This window comes from Mauremys mutica, chromosome 2, assembly GCF_020497125.1.
Source record: "Mauremys mutica isolate MM-2020 ecotype Southern chromosome 2, ASM2049712v1, whole genome shotgun sequence".
NCBI classification, from domain to species: Eukaryota; Metazoa; Chordata; order Testudines; family Geoemydidae; genus Mauremys; species Mauremys mutica.
The window spans coordinates 235,288,851-235,308,298 of record NC_059073.1 but is presented as its reverse complement, the minus strand read 5'-3'; the positions used below and the strand labels follow the sequence as shown (position 1 = coordinate 235,308,298).

Sequence of the window (19,448 nt, the reverse complement as noted above, 5' to 3'; positions counted from 1 at the left end):
CTTCTGTGAGAGAACCGTGCTGATGGGTCACCGGGGCCAGCCAGGAAGGAGGACTGGGGAGACCTGCTCCTGAAGGACGAGGGAGCTTTGAACTCAGGGATTGGGATACAGACCCTGGACTTCAGAAAAGCAGACTTTGACTTCCTCTGGGAACTGATGGGCAGGATCCCCTGGGAGGCTAATCTGAGGGGGGAAAGGAGTCCAGGAAAGCTGCCTGTATTTTAAAGAAGGCTTACTGAGGGCACAGGTACAAACCATCCCAATGTGTAGAAAGAATAACAAATATGGCAGGTGACCAGCTTGGCTTAACAGAGAAATTTTCAGTGAGCTTAAACACAAAAAGGAAGCTTACAAGAAGTGGAAACTTGGACAGATGACTAGGGAGGAGTATAAAAATGTTGCTCGAGCATGCAGGGGTATAATCAGGAAGACCAAAGCACAATTGGAGTTGCAGTTAGCAAGGGATATGAAGGGTAACAAGAAGGGTTTCTACAGGTATGTTAGCAACAAGAAAACAGTCAGGGAAAGTGTGGGACACTTACTGAATGGGGGAGGCAACCTAGCGACAGATGATGTGGAAGAAGCTGAAGTACTCAATGCTTATTTTGCCTTGGTCTTCACAGACAAGGTCAGCTCCCAGACTGCTGCACTGGGCAGCACAGTATGGGGGGAGAGAGGTGAGCAGCCCTCAATGGTGAAAGAACAGGTTAAGGACTATTTAGAAAAGCTGGACATGCACAAGTCCATGGGACCGGATCTAATGAATCCGAGAGTGCTGAGGGAGTGGGCTGATGTGATTGCAGAGCCATTAGCCATTATCTTTGAAAACTCATGGTGATTGGGCATGGTCTCAGACGATTGGGGAAAAGGCAAATATAGTGCCCATCTTTAAAAAGGGAAGAAGTCCCACAGTATTCTTGCCAGCAAGTTAAAGTATGGATTGGATGAATGGACTATAAGGTGATGTCATGAACATACAGCTAATGGTAGCCTAAAATCCCTCCTTTACCTGTAAAGGGTTAAGAAGCTCAAATAACCTGGTTGGCACCTGACCAAAAGGACCAATAAGGGGAGAAGAAACTTTCAAATCTGTGGGTGAAGGTTTTTGCTTTGTTCTCTGTGTGGTGGTCTCTCTGAGACAGAGAGAGACCAAGCAAGTAATCCAGCTCTTACTGAAATGATACATCTAATATTACAGAAAGAGTAGGTAATAGCAAGGAAATGCGTTAGATTATCTTTTGTTTTAGCTTGTGAATTTTTTCTATGCTAAGAGGGAGGTTTATTCCTGTTTTTTTGTAACTTTAAAGTTTTGCCTTGAGGGGAATCATCTGTTTTAAATCTTTATTACCCTGTAGATTACCTTCCATCCTGATTTTACAGAGATGCTTCTTTTACTTTTTTCTTTATAATAAAATTCTGTTTTTAAGAATCTGATTAGGTTTTTAGTGTCCTAAAAACCCAAAGGGTCAGGTCTGTGGTCACCTTGGTTACCTATTTGGTTGGTATATTATTCTCAAGCCTCCCTAGGAAAGGGGGTGAAGGGGCTTGGAGGGGGATATTTTGGGGAAACAGGAACTCCAAGTGGTCCTTTTCCTGAATCTTTGTCTAACTCATTTGGTGGTGACAGCGATACCATCCCAGGGCAAGAAATTTATGCCTTGGGGAAGTTTTTAACCTAAGCTGGTGGAATATAAGCTTTAGGGGGTCTTTCATGCAGGTCCCCACATCTGAACCCCAGAGTTCAGAGTGGGGAGGGCACCCTGACAGATGGATGGAAAGCTGGCTAGATTGTTGGGCTCAGCAGGTAGTGATCAACGGCTTGCTGTCTGGTTGGCAGCCAGTGTCAAGCGGAGTGCCCTGGGGGTTGGTCCTGGGGCTAGTTTTGTTCAACATCTTAATTAATTATCTGGATGATGGGATGGATTGTACCCTTAGCAAGTTTGCGGATGACACTAAGCTGGGGGCAGAGGTAGATATGCTGGAGAGTAGGAATAGGGTCCAGAGTGACCTAGACAAATTGGAGGACTGGGACAAAAGAAATCTGATGAGTCCTGCACTTAAGATGGAAGAATCCCATGCACTGTTACAGGCTGGGGACCGACTGGCTAAGCGGCAGTTCTGCAGAAAAGGACCTGGGGATTACAGTGGACGAGAAGCGGATATCTATCAACAGTGAGCCCTTGTTGCCAAGAAGGCTAACGGCATATTGGGCTGCATGGCACTGTAACTAGGTTGCATCCAGTTAGTGTCGTAGCAAAATCCCACAGTGGTGCTTGTAGTTTGCCAGTTGCTAATCTGTGGTTGGAAAAGGATGTAGCAACTCTGTCTGATCAGGGTGATACTCTAGCCAGGGCACAAGGAGAGCATGAAGGTGATTTAATTGTGTTACTTACTGATAGTTTGACAACTTGTAGCAAGAAAGAAAAGATTCCTGAACTTGTGTGTGGCAAAGGAAAGGAGAATGCTTCTAACCTTTTATCTAGTAAGTCTATGAGTTTGCCTGAAAGGGGATTGTGTAGGAATGTGCCTGATGGGCCAAAGGTAATTCTGGATGTAAGTGAGACCCACAAAGAATCTGTTGTTGCTCATGAAAGTCTTCATTTAGAGCAAGCCCTAGGTGAAGAGGGTAAGGGCAGAATTTCTGTGATGGGGGCGGGGGGATTGCTGCTGAGAGAAGCTCATGGTAATCTGTGCAAGCAGTTTACTCCAACTGAAGGGTGTGAAAGTGATTTAATCAAGAAAGTTTCAGTTCCTAACAGCCAGAAATTTTCTGTTGTGAATGGATCCATTGACTTTCCTTTTGAAAAATCCAGTGTGGATAGCTTAAAGAAGGTCTCATATGGAGTAAGAGCTGTTAAGAAAGTTGAGCAGCCCTATGACCAAGTGGCTGTGTGTGGCCAGCTTGTTGGGAAGGTTGTTGAAAGAGGAATGTCTCCATTCTGATTCTTTAAGTGAGCAGTCTGTGCTTCAGGGTCTGAGGACAGACTTGGTTATTGGTGTTTCAGAGCAGAATAGTTTTATGGCTGAATACTTGAGGATGCAGGGGAGATCAAGCAAACTCTCACCCTCAGGGATTGGCTACACTTACAAATTTGCAGCGCTGCAGCAGGGTGTGAAAACACACCCTCTCCAGTGCTGCAAATTGCGGCGCTGCAAAGCGCCAGTGTGGTCAAAGCCCCAGCGCTGGGAGCGTGGCTCCCAGCGCTGTACGTTATTCCCCACAGGGAGGTGGAGTACGGACAGCGCTGGGAGAGCTCTCTCCCAGCGCTGGCGCTTTGACTACACTTAGCGCTTCAAAGCGCTGCCGCGGCAGCGCTTTGAAGCGGTAAGTGTAGCCAAAGTCTCAGACTCTTTAGATTTGTGTGGTATCTCTGTAAGGGCTTGGCTCTGTAAGGGCTTGGTGGAGGCTTTCCAGCGCTGCAATTACACCCAGTCCACACTTGCAGGGCACAACCAGCGCTGCAACTCCCTGGTTGCAGTGCTGGCTGAAAACCCATCCGGGTTGGGGTATAAGGAGTGCAGCGCTGGTGATCCAGCGCTGCTCATCAGGTGTGGACACTCACCAGCGCTGTAATTGTCCTCCAGGGAATAAGGAGTTATCCCAGAATTCCTGTTCAGCCACTCTGCTCATCAGTTTGCACTCTACTGCTTTTGCCTCAGGTGACCCGCCCTTTAAATGCCCCGGGAAATTTAAAAATCTCCTTCTTGTTTGCTGCAGCCAGGTGTGTGTGGAGTGCAATCAGTTAATCTTTACAGGTGACCATGCCTCCACGCGGCAAACGAGCCCCAGCATGGAGCACTGGCGAATTGCAGGACCTCATTAGTGTTTGGGGGGAGGAAGCTGTGCAGTCCCAGCTGCGCTCCAGCCGTAGGAATTACGATATCTTTGAGCAGGTATCAAGGTCCATGCTGGATAGGGGCCATGATCGGGACGCACTACAATGCAGGGTTAAAGTTAAAGAGCTGCGGAGTGCCTATTACAAAGCCCGCGAGGGCAATCGCCGATCCGGAGCTGCCCCCACGACCTGCCGTTTTTACAGGGAGATGGACGCGATACTTGGGGGTGACCCCACTGCCAATCCCAGGACCACGATGGACACTTCTGAGCCGGGTGGGGGACAGGAGGAGGAGGAGGAGGAGGAGGCGGCGGCGGGGGGGGGGGAGGAGGAAAATGCGAGTGAAGCTACTGGGATGGGGGAAGACACCCCAGAGTCCCAGGGGGCATGCAGCCAGGAGCTCTTCTCAAGCCAGGAGGAAAGTACCCAATCGCAGCAGCCAGCAGTTGCAGAAGGACAAGCAGAGCAGCGGGTTACCGGTAAGCGGCTTTTATTTTCTGGGTGGAAATGTTTCTGGAGAGGAAGGGGGGTTAGGGCTGCATGCATGCCAGCCTAGATGTGGAATAGCCCATTGATGTGGTCTATCACGTCGCGGTAATTGGCTGCAGTAATCTCCTCAAAAGTTTCAGCCAGAGCGTGGGCAATATGCCTGCGCAGGTTTATAGGGAGAGCCACTGTGGTCCTTGTCCCAGTCAGGCTAACGCGTCCGCGCCACTTTGCCGCGAGGGGTGGGGGGACCATTGCTGAACACAGGCAAGCTGCATAGGGTCCAGGGCGGAATCCACATTGCTGTAGAAGAGCCTCCCGCTCTTCCCTAGTGACCCGCAGCAGGGAGATATCTTCCAGGATTAACTCCTGTGAAAAATGTTGGGAGACTCTTTAGTGAAGATAGTGATAGAGATAGGGAGATAGTGAAGATCACCCCTGCAGCTGCATCTTCACTCAACCCCTCTATCACTGCAGCTGTTCGGTGCACTTCCCCGAAGCAACCAGCACCCCTCTATCGCTCAAGCCCCACTTCTCCCTCTATGCAGCACCCCTCACTCACCATTTCGTGTCTTCTGTTGTGTTATGTGTGTGGTAAAAGAATGCTAAAGTGAGGACTAAGAACTCCTTCAGTGTGTGGGAATTACTGTCTGGAGATAATGAAAACAATGCTACCCTGTTAAATGTTGTCATTTCTGCCTTTCTAAAGTGACCTTGACTGCTGGACTGACCAGATGTACCACAGCACAGAAACTGCAGAATTTGAGGAAAAATCCCCGAAAAAGCAAGGAGGACATGCTGAAAACTGTTATTGCTCACTCTGCTAGAGAGAGTAAAAACTTGCAGGAGTGGAGAGACAAGGAAAGCAGGATCCGCAAGAGAAATGCAGTGGCCAAGAGGAAAAGCACAGAGCAGCTGCTAAGCATCCTGTCGCGCCAAGCGGACTCTATCGAGTCACTCGTTGCCATGCAAGCAGAGCACTACTGTGCTACTCCCCCCCCCCCCGTCCCAAAGCTTTTTGCCTTGTGCCCCAATGTCAGTTCAAACCCCCTTCCCCAGCATCCAGGTTCTTACCACCACCAGCTGCCTCCAACACCTGTACGTTCACCAACCAGCCCTGATAACAACAACCCTTACCCTCTGCACTCAACCCCCATCACCATGCAGTTTATGCACCCTGAAGTGCAGGATTCATTGCACAGCACTCCAGACAGGACATATGCAAACTTGTGACTGTGCAGTTCACCAACCCACACCCCTGCCCTCTTGTGTTCATGAAATGTTGTGTGTGTCTGTCTGTCTGTCAAGGTAGTTTTTTTTTCTTTTCAATAAAACAATTCTTGGCTTTGAAAACAGTCTTTATTATAGCAGATAGTGAAAGATACCTTAGCCCAGTAAAGAAACAGGCACTGCAAATCATTTTAGGGATAATAGAATAACAGTGTAAACAGTGCACTTCACTCCCATGCAAGGCAGCAAACATTACTGTTGGCTTTCAGCCTCAAATTCTTCCCTCAAGGCATCCCTAATCCTTGAAGCCCTGTGCTGGGCCTCTCTATTAGCCCTGCTCTCTGGCTGTGCATATTCAGCCTCCAGGACTTGAACCTCGGTGGTCCATGCCTGACTGAATGTTTCACCCTTCCCTTCACAAATATTATGGAGGGTACAGCAAGCGGATATAACCGCGGGGATGCTGCTTTCCCCCAAGTCTAGCTTCCCATACAAGGATCTCCAGCGTGCTTTTAAATGGCCAAAAGCACACTCCACAGTCATTCGGCACCGGCTCAGCCTGTAGTTGAACCGGTCCTTGCTCCTGTCAAGCTTCCCTGTATAGGGTTTCATGAGCCAAGGCAGTAACGGGTAAGCGGGGTCTCCAAGGATCACAATGGGCATTTCGACGTCCCCTACTGTGATCTTCCTGTCTGGGGAAAAAAGTCCCTGCCTGCATCTTCCTGAACAGGCCACTGTTCCGAAAGATGCGTGCATCATGCACCTTTCCAGGCCAGCCTGTGTAAATGTCAATGAAACGCCCACGGTGATCCACAAGCGCCTGGAGAACCATAGAGAAATACCCCTTACGATTAACGTACTCTGATGCCAGGTGGGGGGGGCCAGAATAGGAATATGCGTCCCATCTATCACCCCTCCACAGTTAGGGAAACCCATTTGTGCAAAGCCATCCACAATGTCCTGCACGTTCCCCAGAGTCACGGTCTTTCTTAGCAGGATGCGATTAATTGCCTTGCAAACTTGCATCAACACGATTCCAACGGTCGACTTTCCCACTCCAAACTGGTTCCCGACCAACCGGTAGCTGTCTGGAGTTGCCAGCTTCCAGATTGCAATAGCCACCCGCTTTTCCACCGTCAGGGCAGCTCTCAATCTTGTGTCCTTGCGCCGCAGAGTGGGGGCGAGCTCAGCACACAGTCCCATGAAAGTGGCTTTTCTCATACGAAAGTTCTGTAGCCACTGCTCGTCATCCCAGACTTCCATGACGATGTGATCCCACCAGTCAGTGCTTGTTTCCCGAGTCCAAAAGCGGCGTTCAACAGTGCTGAGCATTTCCGTGAATGCCACAAGCACTGTAGTGTCACACGCGGCAGGCAAATCCATATCGATATCATCGTCGGACTCCTCACTGTCACTTTGGAGCTGAAGGAATAGCTCGACTGCCAAACGTGTTGTGCTGGCGACACTCATCAGCACAGTCCTCAGCAGCTCGGGCTCCATTTCCCACAGAAATCGCGATTCACACACAAAGAGTAAAACAGAAAGACACTCACAATGGCGCCAAACGTTGCCGGAAGGACAGAATGCTGGGATGTGAAGCGATGCACCACGGGGCGTTGGCACAGGAAGCGGAATGACCCACACACTTCCTTCCCCTTCCCACAATACTCAGCGCCAAAATGGGATGAGGTGCTCTGTGGGATAGCTGCCCACAATGCACCTCTCAATACAGTGCTGGAAAGTGCTGCAAGTGTGGCCACACTGCAACGCTGGTAGCTGTCAGTGTGGCCACACTCCAGCGCTGGCCCTACACAGCTGAACGACCAGCGCTGTAACTCCCAGCGCTGCAACTTGTAAGTGTAGCCAAGCCCTAAGACAGAGTCAAGCCTTGGAATTGGTAGCAGCTGAAAATCTAAAAGCTAGTGTCTGTGTTGATACTAATTACCTGGCTGCCAGGGAAAAGAAAGACTTGCTAATAGCTGTTAGCAAAGAGAGCCCATCACATCAGCCAGTGAATTCTGTTAAGCAAGAGAAATCAGGGTCTGATCCTTCAGGACAAGGAGGAAAGAGAGAACTTAACCTGTGGCTTCCCTTCGCAAAATTAACCCTAAAATGCCCAAACTCCAATGGTATTAGGCCAAAGGTGTGGCATGACAAACATGATTGTAGATGGGCACTTGCAATAAATTTGTTTTTATTGCTAATGGTGATTTTTGTAACTAATGTGTTGCTATTACCAAGAACTGTAAGAATGTACAACGTGCCTAATCTTTTGGAAAATCCCTTGAACATGTTGAAAGAAATACATGAGAACACACTTCATGTTAAAACGCCTTGCTGTATTGATATTTCACAGTTAATGCCTGTAAACAGTATTGGAACTTTTCACTGGGGAAAAGACATTCCAGACCTAATGTGCTGTATGAAAAGGGAAACTGAGGCACACTACCATATTGCTTTCATGGCTAAATGCCAAGATTTTTGTACTATGAACAACATTAATATCTACATTGATTTGATGTTAATTGGGTTCCAAACATTTGCCAAAGCTTGTATGGATAAAGTAGCTGTGTTCTTTAGCTCTTGGCAAGATCACATGAGACATACAGAAACCATGCTGCAAGAGCAGATCCAATCCACTATTGTTCTAACCAAGTTTTACCTTGAGTTTGTAAAGAGATTCAATCATGTTATTGAACATGACTTTGATAAACCATTTCTGTTATACACTGGCATGGCTTCTAACCCAACACTAGCTGTAGTGAGACAGGCCCAAGGATGGGGAGCTCTTGGGATGCAGTCAGTGATGTTTGTGTCATCCCTTCCTGCATCAATTTTGCGTTGGGGGTGTGATGTTACTGATATAATCTGGGACCATATAGAACATGGTTGCAACCAAGGTCCTGTAGTGGCACCAAATCTTATGTAAAGGGGGTCATATAAGGTGTCTAAGACCAGGTTATGGGTCGCTGGTTATGATTATGCCGTCTGTCTGTGTGTATTATTTTGTAGTTGAAGTTATGAGTATTGGCTCTGCACTGTCTGTATTTCAAACTTATGCTATGCTTCTGGGAGACATCCCAAACAAGTTGGTGTTAGCCCTGCCTAGCCTGCTTGATGGCTCATTAAGGACCATCAGCTATACAATTGACCCCTTGAGAGAAGGCAGATATGCCTTGTAACTCAGCAAAGTATGCAGGAACTTGCCCATGTGACTCCAGACTCCATTTTGCTGTAATTTTCCACTGTAAGAACAAAAAGGTGTTTTTATACCGGGAAAAGACTATAAAAGGCTGATGCCTCATCTCCATCTTGTCTTCAATCCTGCTTCTTACCTCTGGAGGGACTTTGCGACAAATGGAAGCTCTACACAAAGGACTGAATGACCCATCCCAGCTGGGGATGTACTCCAGAGACTTGATTTGAACCTGCAGTTTATTCTATCACTGCTACAAGCCTGAACCAAGAGCTTTGCCATTACTGTATGTAATTGATTCCATTTAACCAATTCTAATTCTCATCTATATCTTTTTCCTTTTATGAATAAACCTTTAGATTTTTAGATTCTAAAGGATTGGCAACAGCGTGATTTGTGGGTAAGATCTGATTTGTATATTGACCTGGGTCTGGGGCTTGATTCTTTGGGATCGAGAGAACCTTTTTCCTTTATTGGGGTGTTGGTTTTCATAACGATTCATCCCCAGGACGAGTGGCACTGGTGGTGATACTGGGAAACTGGAGTGTCTAAGGGAATTGCTTGTGTGACTTGTGGTTAGCCAGTGGAGTGAGACCAAAGTCCTCTTTGTCTGGCTGGTTTGGTTTGCCTTAGAGGTGGAAAAACCCCAGCCTTGGGCTGTAACTGCCCTGTTTTAAGCAATTTGTCCTGAATTGGCACTCTCAGTTGGGTCCTGCCAGAACCGCATCGTTACACCCTCTTCTACCATATAACAAAATAAATGAGACCTCAATGTCCTATCAATGTGGAGTATCAAAGCAAAATACTTGTTTACTAGAGCTTGCCTCTCCTGCTTCATGAGTGCCAGAGCTGGAGTCCTGGGACTGGCTAGACCGCTCTGGAGATGTCGCATGTCCCACATCCTCCTTCAACTCCACTTCCTTATCCAGCACTTTGTCCTGCGGGTCAACTCCACTGGCTGCTGCCTCCAGTCTTCCCGAAGTGTCCACGGGGCTCGTGGTGGTGGTGGTGGGGTCATTGCCAAGGATGGTGTGCAGCTCCTCGTGGAAGTGGCATGTCTTTGGCACTGCACCAGAGTGATGGTTGCCCTCCCGGGCCTTCTGGTACACTTGCCTCAGTTCCTTGATCTTATAGCACTGCTGTGTGCCCCTTTCATGTCCCTTCTCCTGCATGCCATGAGCCATCTGGCTATAGATATCAAAGTTCCTACGACTTGAGCGAAGCTGTGACTGCATAGCCTCCTATCCCCCAGACCCAGCAGATCCAACAGCTATGGTGTACTCTACGTGGGAGCGCATCTGTTGTGGAAAGCTGGCATGGTCAGCTGGGAAGATGCTGTGTGAACAGTCCACACTGAGGAAACAGGGAGGGGAATTTACAAAAATCCCTGGGCCTTTAAACTGGGAAGAGGTGCACGCCTGTGTACCTGTAGGGCAGCAGAGTTCAAACTGCTGACCAGAGCAGTCATGATGGGTGTTGTGGGATGCTTCCAGGAGGCCAGTTAGGGCAATATAAGCAAGTGGACTGTCTACACTGACACCCTGTCACTCTAACTACGTCGCAAAAAGCTCTGTCACTCATCCACATGGTTTTATTTTGTCAGCGTAGCAGGGGAGTTAAGTCTGCGGGCGGACCATTCTTGTGTGTACACCTCCACTGTTTTGTCGACGAAAGCTGACTTTTGTCAACAAAACTCTGTAGTGTAGACAAGATCTAAGAGAGATGGGACCTGAAACTCGAAACCAATGATAAATGGAAAGCCCTAAGGGAAGGAGGGTCTTGAGCCTGGAAGAGCCAGGGGAATGTTATTTATTTTGTAAAGATTTAATAAATTAGATCCCAAGCGGAAGAATGCTAGTTAATAAACACAAACACACCCACTCCAGGGGTGTGGTTGTAGAAACTGTACCTTACCTGGCTCATCTTTTCACCCATATGGGAAGTTCACTGTTGCGCAGAAGCAGTTGGAACTGCATCACAGAATAAAGAGGATCTTTTTCTTTTCATTTTTCTCTTCTCTGCTTTTTAAATTCTGTTTATTAACAGATCCATTCTTTGATAACAGAAATCATATAAAACTTGTTTTACAATTTAAATAGAGAGAAACTTAGTATATACACAATTAATAATTGGCCTTGTTGAAGGGGTTTCTCCCGTCCTTAGTTTAAAAACTTTCTTTGAATACTATCAGGTTTGATGATGGGTGACAGTCCTCTTTCAGTGAACTCCAAGAAGTTCCACCAGATTTCTAAGTAGTTATTGTTTTAAGAGGATCTCTTTCACTCACCTGGAGACCACAGTGATTACTGAACAACAAAGAGGGGACTGAGGTGCAGTGATTGCAGTGCCATTTTATGGAGTGGCATGCTTTGTGCCACATCCTCTCTTAACATACACTTTACCATGATGCCTATAGAACACTACAGAACAACTGACAGTAGAAAGGCAGGTGAGGAGCCAGGGGCGGCTCTACAAATTTGGCCGCCCCAAGCAGTCATGCCCGGGAGGCGCCCCCGAGCCGCGGGAGCAGTGGACCTCCCGCAGATGCTCGGCTGGACCTCCCGCAGATGCGGGCGGTTCGCTGGTCCGGCGGCTCCGGTTGAGCTGCCGCAGTCATGCCTGCGGGAGGTCCAGCCGAGCCGCGGGACCAGCGAACCGTCCGCAGTCATGCCTGCGGCAGGTCCGCCGGCCCAGCCTGCCGCCCCCCCAGGAAAGGGCCGCCCCAGGCGGGTGCTTGCCCCGCTGGGCTCTGGAGCCGGCCCTGTGAGGAGCTCAGGCCACAGTTTATCTGTCCATCTGTCTCTAACACAACAACTAGAATAAAGGTTTATAACTACAAATTTTGCACTCAGTCTATGCAAAAACATGATTATACTGTGTCACTGTTTTCCCTGTCCTTCACCCTTCATTTCACCTCCCTGTTGTGCCTTGTTTTAAATGAATGCCCTTAATCCTACAAGGAGTCCTGCACAGGTAGAAGTCAGTGGGGCTCTGTATGAGCTGTTTGTAGCATTTGAGCCTAAGATGGTGAGCTCATTGTTTGTTTTATGGCTGTACAATATTGAGCCTAATGGGGCCCTAACCTGGCTGGGATCTATGTGCACTAATGTAATAAAAACAATCATAAAAAAGGTTCCTATGTGACATTGGTATGCAGATTTAATTTACCTATTCATGGTTTAGACCTGATTTATAAAGCACTTAAGCAGGAGCTATGTTCTACTCACATTTGGCAAAGTGCTTAAGCACATGCCTAATTGTAAACTTCAGTGAGCAATAATCACATGCTTAAAGTTAAGCATGTGCTTAAGTGCTTCAAAAGTACAGTGATATGCACTATAGAAAATGTAGCTAGCAGTTAGGAAATATTTGTTTATATGAAGGAATTAAAGGGTTTAAAATTAAATGTTTTGAATATGCAGTATTCAGTCACAGACAAAACTACATATTTGCCCTAATGGAAAAAAATAATTTTACAAAGGCTTATTATAGAAGGGTATTTTTACTCGAAGAGATTATTCTAAATATAAAATTGAACCTGACCAGAAAATTTAATTGTATTTAGGGATTACTCATTATTTGTTTGTTTATTAAACCCAGACACTTGGGGACTGGGATGTTGATGATGATTTTGTGCCCTCTGATGGGAAAGGTTGGATGCAGAGACCTGGCTATTTATTTCTCTCCCTCTTTTTTTCCTATTTTTTGTGGGGAAAAGGTGGAGGAGAAATAACAAAAGTAGTATAGTTCATGGTTTCTGAAAAAGAACCTCAATGTTGGGCTCAGTTGATTTGTGGGGAGTGTAAATATGTATTTATATTCTTTTTGTGTACAACACAATTGGAATAGGTTTGAACACGTGTATATCAACAGGAAAAGTATATACTAAAAATCAAAAAGTTGACTTTGGTTTAAGTAATCATTTGTTTCTGACGTATGCTTTAGTTTAGTTTTGGTGTGTATTTGTTGTTCCACTCAGGATTTAAAGAAGCAGTATGTTGTGAAGTACCACTGAAAAACTTTAAAAGTTTAACTGATTTGTAACCCTTCTTTCCCTGCTCTGGCTCCAGGTTTTAATACCCGTTCTTTCCAATAAGAAAAACCATGGATCCTGGCCACATTTTATTTCACAAGATATGGAACGTCATGTGGAAATTTTGAAAAATAAGGTGCATGTTATGAAGGGAATGATGTCAGGAAGAACCCTTCTTCCCATTCCAACAGTTGCAGCAAAGGCTGACTTGCATCAGATGTGCACTGAAAATAAGTAAGAAACACAAAACATACAATACAACTAAGGTGTATACACTGCACCTGATGGTCTTTCAGCCACAGAAATTTAAACTGGTATTAGTTGCATTAGTGAAATAAGTATCAGTAAATGTTAACAATATCCCTTTTGATATTAAACTTGGAATATTAATGATATTGAATTTGGAACACTTTGGTTATAATATCACTCCCATGAACATTTTAAAGAGTGCCCCAAAATAATGTTGCCTCAAAATGCCAACAGAGATTTTTACAAAATAGCTAAATTAAACATTGAAATTGCTCTCTGGCAAATGAGAGGCTACATAGATTGTATCCTCAAGGGCTTGGCTTCTAGTGGTGGCTAGTTAACTGCAAGAACAAGGCAAAAGTTGTTTGTGTATTCACCAGAATCTCTACATGAAATTATAGCCTCTAAGTATGAAATATGGCTAGTTATTTTTTGGATTAAATTTTTGAATGTACTGCCAATAGCTACTACTTCCTCTCTGTGGCTCAGATCCAGCAGAGTGCTTGCATACAAGTTTAACTTCAATCACAACTAATCTTATTGCCTTCAATGGAACTATTCAAGTGCTTTAAAAGTTAAGCAGGTGCTTAAGTGCTCTGCTGGATTGCAGCTTGTTCTCTCGCTCCCCTTCCATGTTCCCCTATCTCTTTTCCACTTATTACGCATTTCCCTTTCACTCTTGGTGCTTTTCATTCAACATGACTTCAGTGGCTGTTTCAGTGGGAGCAGCAGTGATTGGTTGAATGTTCTAATTTGCAGGGCTGGTGTCATGCACAAGGATTAAGAGGGGTTTAATTTTAAGACTACATAATTCCATGAAAAGCATATATAGTGAGGACAGTAACAGTAAAATACTACTTGAGGGAAGGAAAAATATTTAAACAGTGTTATAATCCCTGAGAAGAATATTGCACAACAAATGTAATTTTTGTATCCCTTGGGCAATATTTTACAATGCTACTGTTTGAAATACTAGATGCTATTTGTTTTATTATGCTCAATTGTTATTACATAAGTACATGTGTTGTTTTAAAGGGATGTGTGTGCTACATTGCTCAGGTTATTTCTTTTATTTCTAAGAAACTCAATGTATCACAATATGTGCACTGATTTATTCTCTAATATTTAGCAGCCATAATGCTAAATTATTTTAGACCACCTGCTGCAGTTTCAACCAGACTTAAGAAAATAGAAAAATGCGATACAATGGTGCCTTTTGTCATTATTTACCTGAATTTTTCTGATATTAATTGGAGGGACTGAAATATGGGACCAGATTCTCAGCTGGTTTAAAATAGTAGAGCTTCACTGCAGTCAATGAAGCTATGACAGTTTAGATGTCTGGGAAAGTCCATCCTTTTTTATATCATCCTTTGAGCAGGTAGTGGTCATTGCGGTTTCAATAAACAGTATTAAAGCACCATAAATTTACATGGCAATGACACATTCCAGCCCCAAAGAGCTTACAATTTAAATAAGACAAACACATGACAAGAGTTCAGGACAGGTTGTCTGCACAGATTATTGATGAGGGATTGCTCAGAAGGGTAGGATTTATTCTTATTGTTGTAATGTGTGGGGCCTCAATCAGGATCGAAGCCCCGCTGTGCTAGGTGGAGAGAGAAGAGAGAGGGCTTGGTGAGTGATGAACAGGGGGAGTGTTCCAGCAGCATGATGTAAGCATGAAGCCCCAAATGGGAAAACGAGCTGCAGAGTGGAGTAAAGTGAAAGGACTGCCTAACACAGTGAATGCTTATGGGAAGGGGGTAGGTTTAGAAGATAAAATAAAAAAAAGACCAAGTTAAAAATCACTTAGAAAAGTTAGATGCCTGCAAGTCACCAAGGTCTGATGAAATGCATCCTAGAATACTCAAGGAGCTAATAGAGGAGGTATCTGAGCCTCTAGCTATTATCTTTGGAAAATCATGGGAGATGGGAGAGATTCCAGAAGACTGGAAAAGTGCAAATATAGTGCCCATCTATAAAAAGGGAAATAAAAACAACCCAGGAAACTACAGACCAGTTAGTTTAACTTCTATGCCAGGGAAGATAATGGAGCAAGTAATTAAGGAAATCATCTGCAAACACTTGGAAGGTGGTAAGGTGATAGGGAATAGCCAGCATGGATTTGTAAAGAACAAATCATGTCAAACCAATCTGATAGCTTTCTTTGATAGGATAATAAGTCTTGTGGATAAGGGAGAAGCGGTGGATGTGGTATATCTAGACTTTAGTAAGCCATTTGATACGGTCTCTCATGATATTATTATCGATAAACTAGGCAAATACAATTTAGATGGGGCTACTATAAGGTGGGTGCATAACTGGCTGGATAACCGTACTCAGAGAGTAGTTATTAATGGTTCTCAATCCTGCTGGAAAGGTATAACAAGTGGGGTTCCGCAGGGGTCTGTTTTGGGACCGGCTCTGTTCAATATCTTCATCAACAACTTAGATGTTGGCATAGAAAGTACGCTTATTAAGTTTGCAGATGATACCAAACTGGGAGGGATTGCAACTGCTTTGGAGGACAGGGTCATAATTCAAAATGATCTGGACAAATTGGAGAAATGGTCTGAGGTAAACCGGATGAAGTTTAATAAAGACAAATGCAAAGTGCTCCACTTAAGAAGGAACAATCAGTTTCACACATACAGAATGGGAAGAGACTGTCTAGGAAGGAGTACGGCAAAAAGGGATCTAGGGGTTATAGTGGACCACAAGCTAAATATGAGTCAACAGTGTGATGCTGTTGCAAAAAAAGCAAACGTGATTCTGGGATGCATTAACAGGTGTGTTGTGAGCAAGACACGAGAAGTCATTCTTCCGCTCTACTCTGCGCTGGTTAGGCCTCAACTGGAGTATTGTGTCTAGTTCTGGGCACCGCATTTCAAGAAAGATGTGGAGAAATTGGAGAGGGTCCAGAGAAGAGCAACAAGAATGATTAAAGGTCTTGAGAACATGACCTATGAAGGAAGGCTGAAATAATTGGGTTTGTTTAGTTTGGAAAAGAGAAGACTGAGAGGGAACATGATAGCAGTTTTCAGGTATCTAAAAGGGTGTCATCAGGAGGAGGGAGAAAACTTGTTCACCTTAGCCTCTAAGGATAGAACAAGAAGCAATGGGCTTAAACTGCAGCAAGGGAGATTTTAGGTTGGACATTAGGAAAAAGTTCCTAACTGTCAGGGTGGTTAAACACTGGAATAAATTGCCTAGGAAGGTTGTGGAATCTCCATCTCTGGAGATATTTAAGAGTAGGTTAGATAAATGTTTATCAGAGACGGTCTAGACAGTATTTGGTCCTGCTATGAGGGCAGGGGACTGGACTCGATGACCTCTCGAGGTCCCTTCCAGTCCTAGAGTCTATGAATCTATGACTGGGAAGGAGAATGGAGAGAAATTAGATTTAAATTTGGGGTTGCAGGGCAAGATTATGTAGAGCCTTGCATGTGAGGACCATCTTCTTGAATTTAATGTATTAAGAGATAGCAAGACAACAGGAGCAGTGAGGTGTGAGAAGGGCAGTGGGAGAAGATGATGACTTCATGCAGGCATTTTAGACACAGAAGAGGACAGGAGAGGTGAAAGCCAGGGGTCCCAGACAGAAAGGAGAAAGTTAGGGCTTATCTACACACAAACCTGCACTGAAATAACTAAATATGTTTAAATTCACAACTCTTGTTAATACTGGCTTTTTAACCCCTTAAATGACATTGAAGTAAACACTTTAATTTTTTAATGAAGAATATTCACACACAGACTTGCACTGAAACAACAAAAGCTGTGAAATTTTTTAACTAATTTAGTTATTTCTGTACAAGATCGTGTGTAGACCTGCTGATATCTCATAGTCAGAGATAGATGCACACCCTAATATTCTGTAAATATAATTTACTTCAGCTTTGCTTGCACCCTTCCTTGTCTTTGTGGGCCTGAACTGTATATATTATAGCAAACAAACTAACAGGCTGGAATGTTACTAGAAAGAGTGCATGTTAGAAAATGTAAAAGAATAATCATAGGAAGTGAATTTTGAACTCATAAATGTTGACTATTTGGACTGGAAACCTGAGTGTAACTTATAATCATCCAGTCAAGAAATGGGAACAATATCATGTGACTTGGGACCAGTAAACTAAACAACAAAACTTGGATTTTGAATACTGAACACTCACAAACCAAGAATTATTCATGGGGAGTATTTGGCCAATATCTTTGAACAGTGTATAGATCTGAGGAAAATTTGTAGTCTGTTTACTGACAGTCAGTAAACTCTTTTATTCTTTCCTCATAAATCAATCCTTTTGGCTCGCTGATCATTTAGTTGTAGTGGTTTGAATTTATCTTTCTGCTAATGTGTTGGCCAGCACTGGACTCAGTATTCTAGGTATTCACACTAAAGTGTTCATGATAAAGTGTAAAGAGAAGGATAAGGACACCTATTGCCACATCACTGCCCTGGAACACCACCTGTAATTCAGCAAAAACACTGATAATTTTTTTCTATTTTTCAGACAATATCCATATGCTAGGACCGTGCTGCATGCAATTGAATCTATGGTTATTAAATGGTCACATCAGATATGTGACATACTAAAAAGGGATTCTGTTCAACCTCTTCTGCAAGGCCTCCATTCAGATCCCCAAACTGAGCTCAACTTCTGGAAGACAAGAAAAGATAATTTGTTGTGCATATATGATCAAGTACGTATTTGCAGATATTCAGCAGATATTGAGGGAAGCCCTCTATGGTTGTCTTATTTTTGCATGCAAATTGAGCCACTGTTTTCCGTGTTTCAAATAACCTGCATAAAAAATGGGCACAGCTGAAGACCTGGATTTCTGATTTATCTGGCTCCATAGATATGTACAAACAAATGGAGTTAAGGATGGGTGATGCTGTAAATAACAGGAAGTGATAGTTGGTGATGAAGGACTACATGGCAGTGGGGAACTGTCTGGATCCCTTAATTGTTCATTTCTAAATTATCTAACGTGTGTGTGTGTTGTCAAGAGAGAATTTTTTGTGATGGTTAGCCACACTCCACTGAAACACACCTTCAAACTAAATTCATTAAATGAGCTTTTTGTTTAGGAATTACCCTGCTTATTTGGTTGGTTTTTTAAAAAGTGATCAACAGAAGTTTAGAACAGGTGGTTGTGTAAGATCTGGAGGAGGGGAAATGCATTCCAGCATTTTCATGCCCTGAGTCCACTGCATCCCTCTCTGTCTTCCCCTGTTCCCTTTTATGTCCTGCCTCCCCCCAGATCAACTTCCTCCATACTCTTTGAAAATAAAAAAAATAAAAAATTGGGAGGAGGTGGCATAGGTGGAGGGCGGGGGCACATGCAACTTTCTGAACCCACAGCTTGTTTTAGCCAATCCTTTAAAAAACAAACAAACAAAACTTAGTTATTTATCATTTTGCATCAACCCTTCCTACTAGGAAAAAAACTCTAATAAATGTGCTTTATCTCCCTTTCATTTGTTCCCCATCCCTCCAATTCATGTTTAGCCTTTCCTCTACTCTGTATCTTTCTGAGGTACTGTAACTCTTACTATGCCTCTTTCAGTCTATATCTTTGCACTCTCTCCACCCAAAACAATACCACCAAAATAAATATACGACTAGGCATTTTCCCTCACAAGTCCAGTAAAATAAAATTGGAGTTCCTAGGCAAGCCATTTTAGAGATATATGAAGAGCCAGAAAATAATAAGGAAAACTTTCAAAACTTGAATAACAAAGAAAAAAAATAAAACATGGTCGAACCTGTGCAGGGGATTTAACTACACATGTTCCATTAATTTTAAGATGCGTATGGCTAACTTCCCTGTGCCGATTTGAAAATCTCAATCCAGAGCTTTAGAAAACTTTTCCTATGTCTCTCCCCCAGAAAATGCTACATAGCGGGAAAGATTTATTTCTGAAGAAAATCAGGCTTATAATGGGAAAGTAGCTTCAACTTTAGCTATGGAATGGAGGCTGCTGCTTCAAAATACTGACTTGTTAAAATGGATATTATAAGTCCTCCAGACGTGTTTTGCTAAAATTTTGTGTAGCTATTAAGATTATTTACATTTTAAATATGAAATATTGTTTGGAGGTGGAAAACAGATGTTACCATCCTCTTTTTCATTCTGTATTTCCACTACCCTGGTTATTAGCAGTGCTCCAGTGTAAATTGGATAAACATGAACAAAGAGAGCCTGACCCATTACCCACTGAAGTCAGTGGGAGTTTTTCCATTGGGCCTGATCCAATGTCCATGGAAATCAATGTGCATATACAGTACTTGAGATATTTAAAAAAAATACTTTGTGTGAAATCCTGACTCCACTGAAGTTGGCAGTAAAACTTTTGATTTTACTCTCTATATCCAAGTAGACAACATACTCCACTTTGTGACAGAAATGT

General features: G+C 44.0%; 1 protein-coding gene across 1 annotated transcript in view; it reads left to right on the top strand.

The window, feature by feature from the left end:
• Nucleotides 1-19,448, top strand: part of DNAH11 (dynein axonemal heavy chain 11) — a 305,959-nt gene that overhangs the window by 6,883 nt on the left and 279,628 nt on the right. The window contains exons 3-4 of the mRNA XM_045004937.1: nt 12,819-13,015; nt 17,545-17,734. Of these exons, the coding sequence (XP_044860872.1) occupies nt 12,819-13,015; nt 17,545-17,734 (387 nt within the window). The remainder of the gene's footprint in view (nt 1-12,818; nt 13,016-17,544; nt 17,735-19,448) is intronic.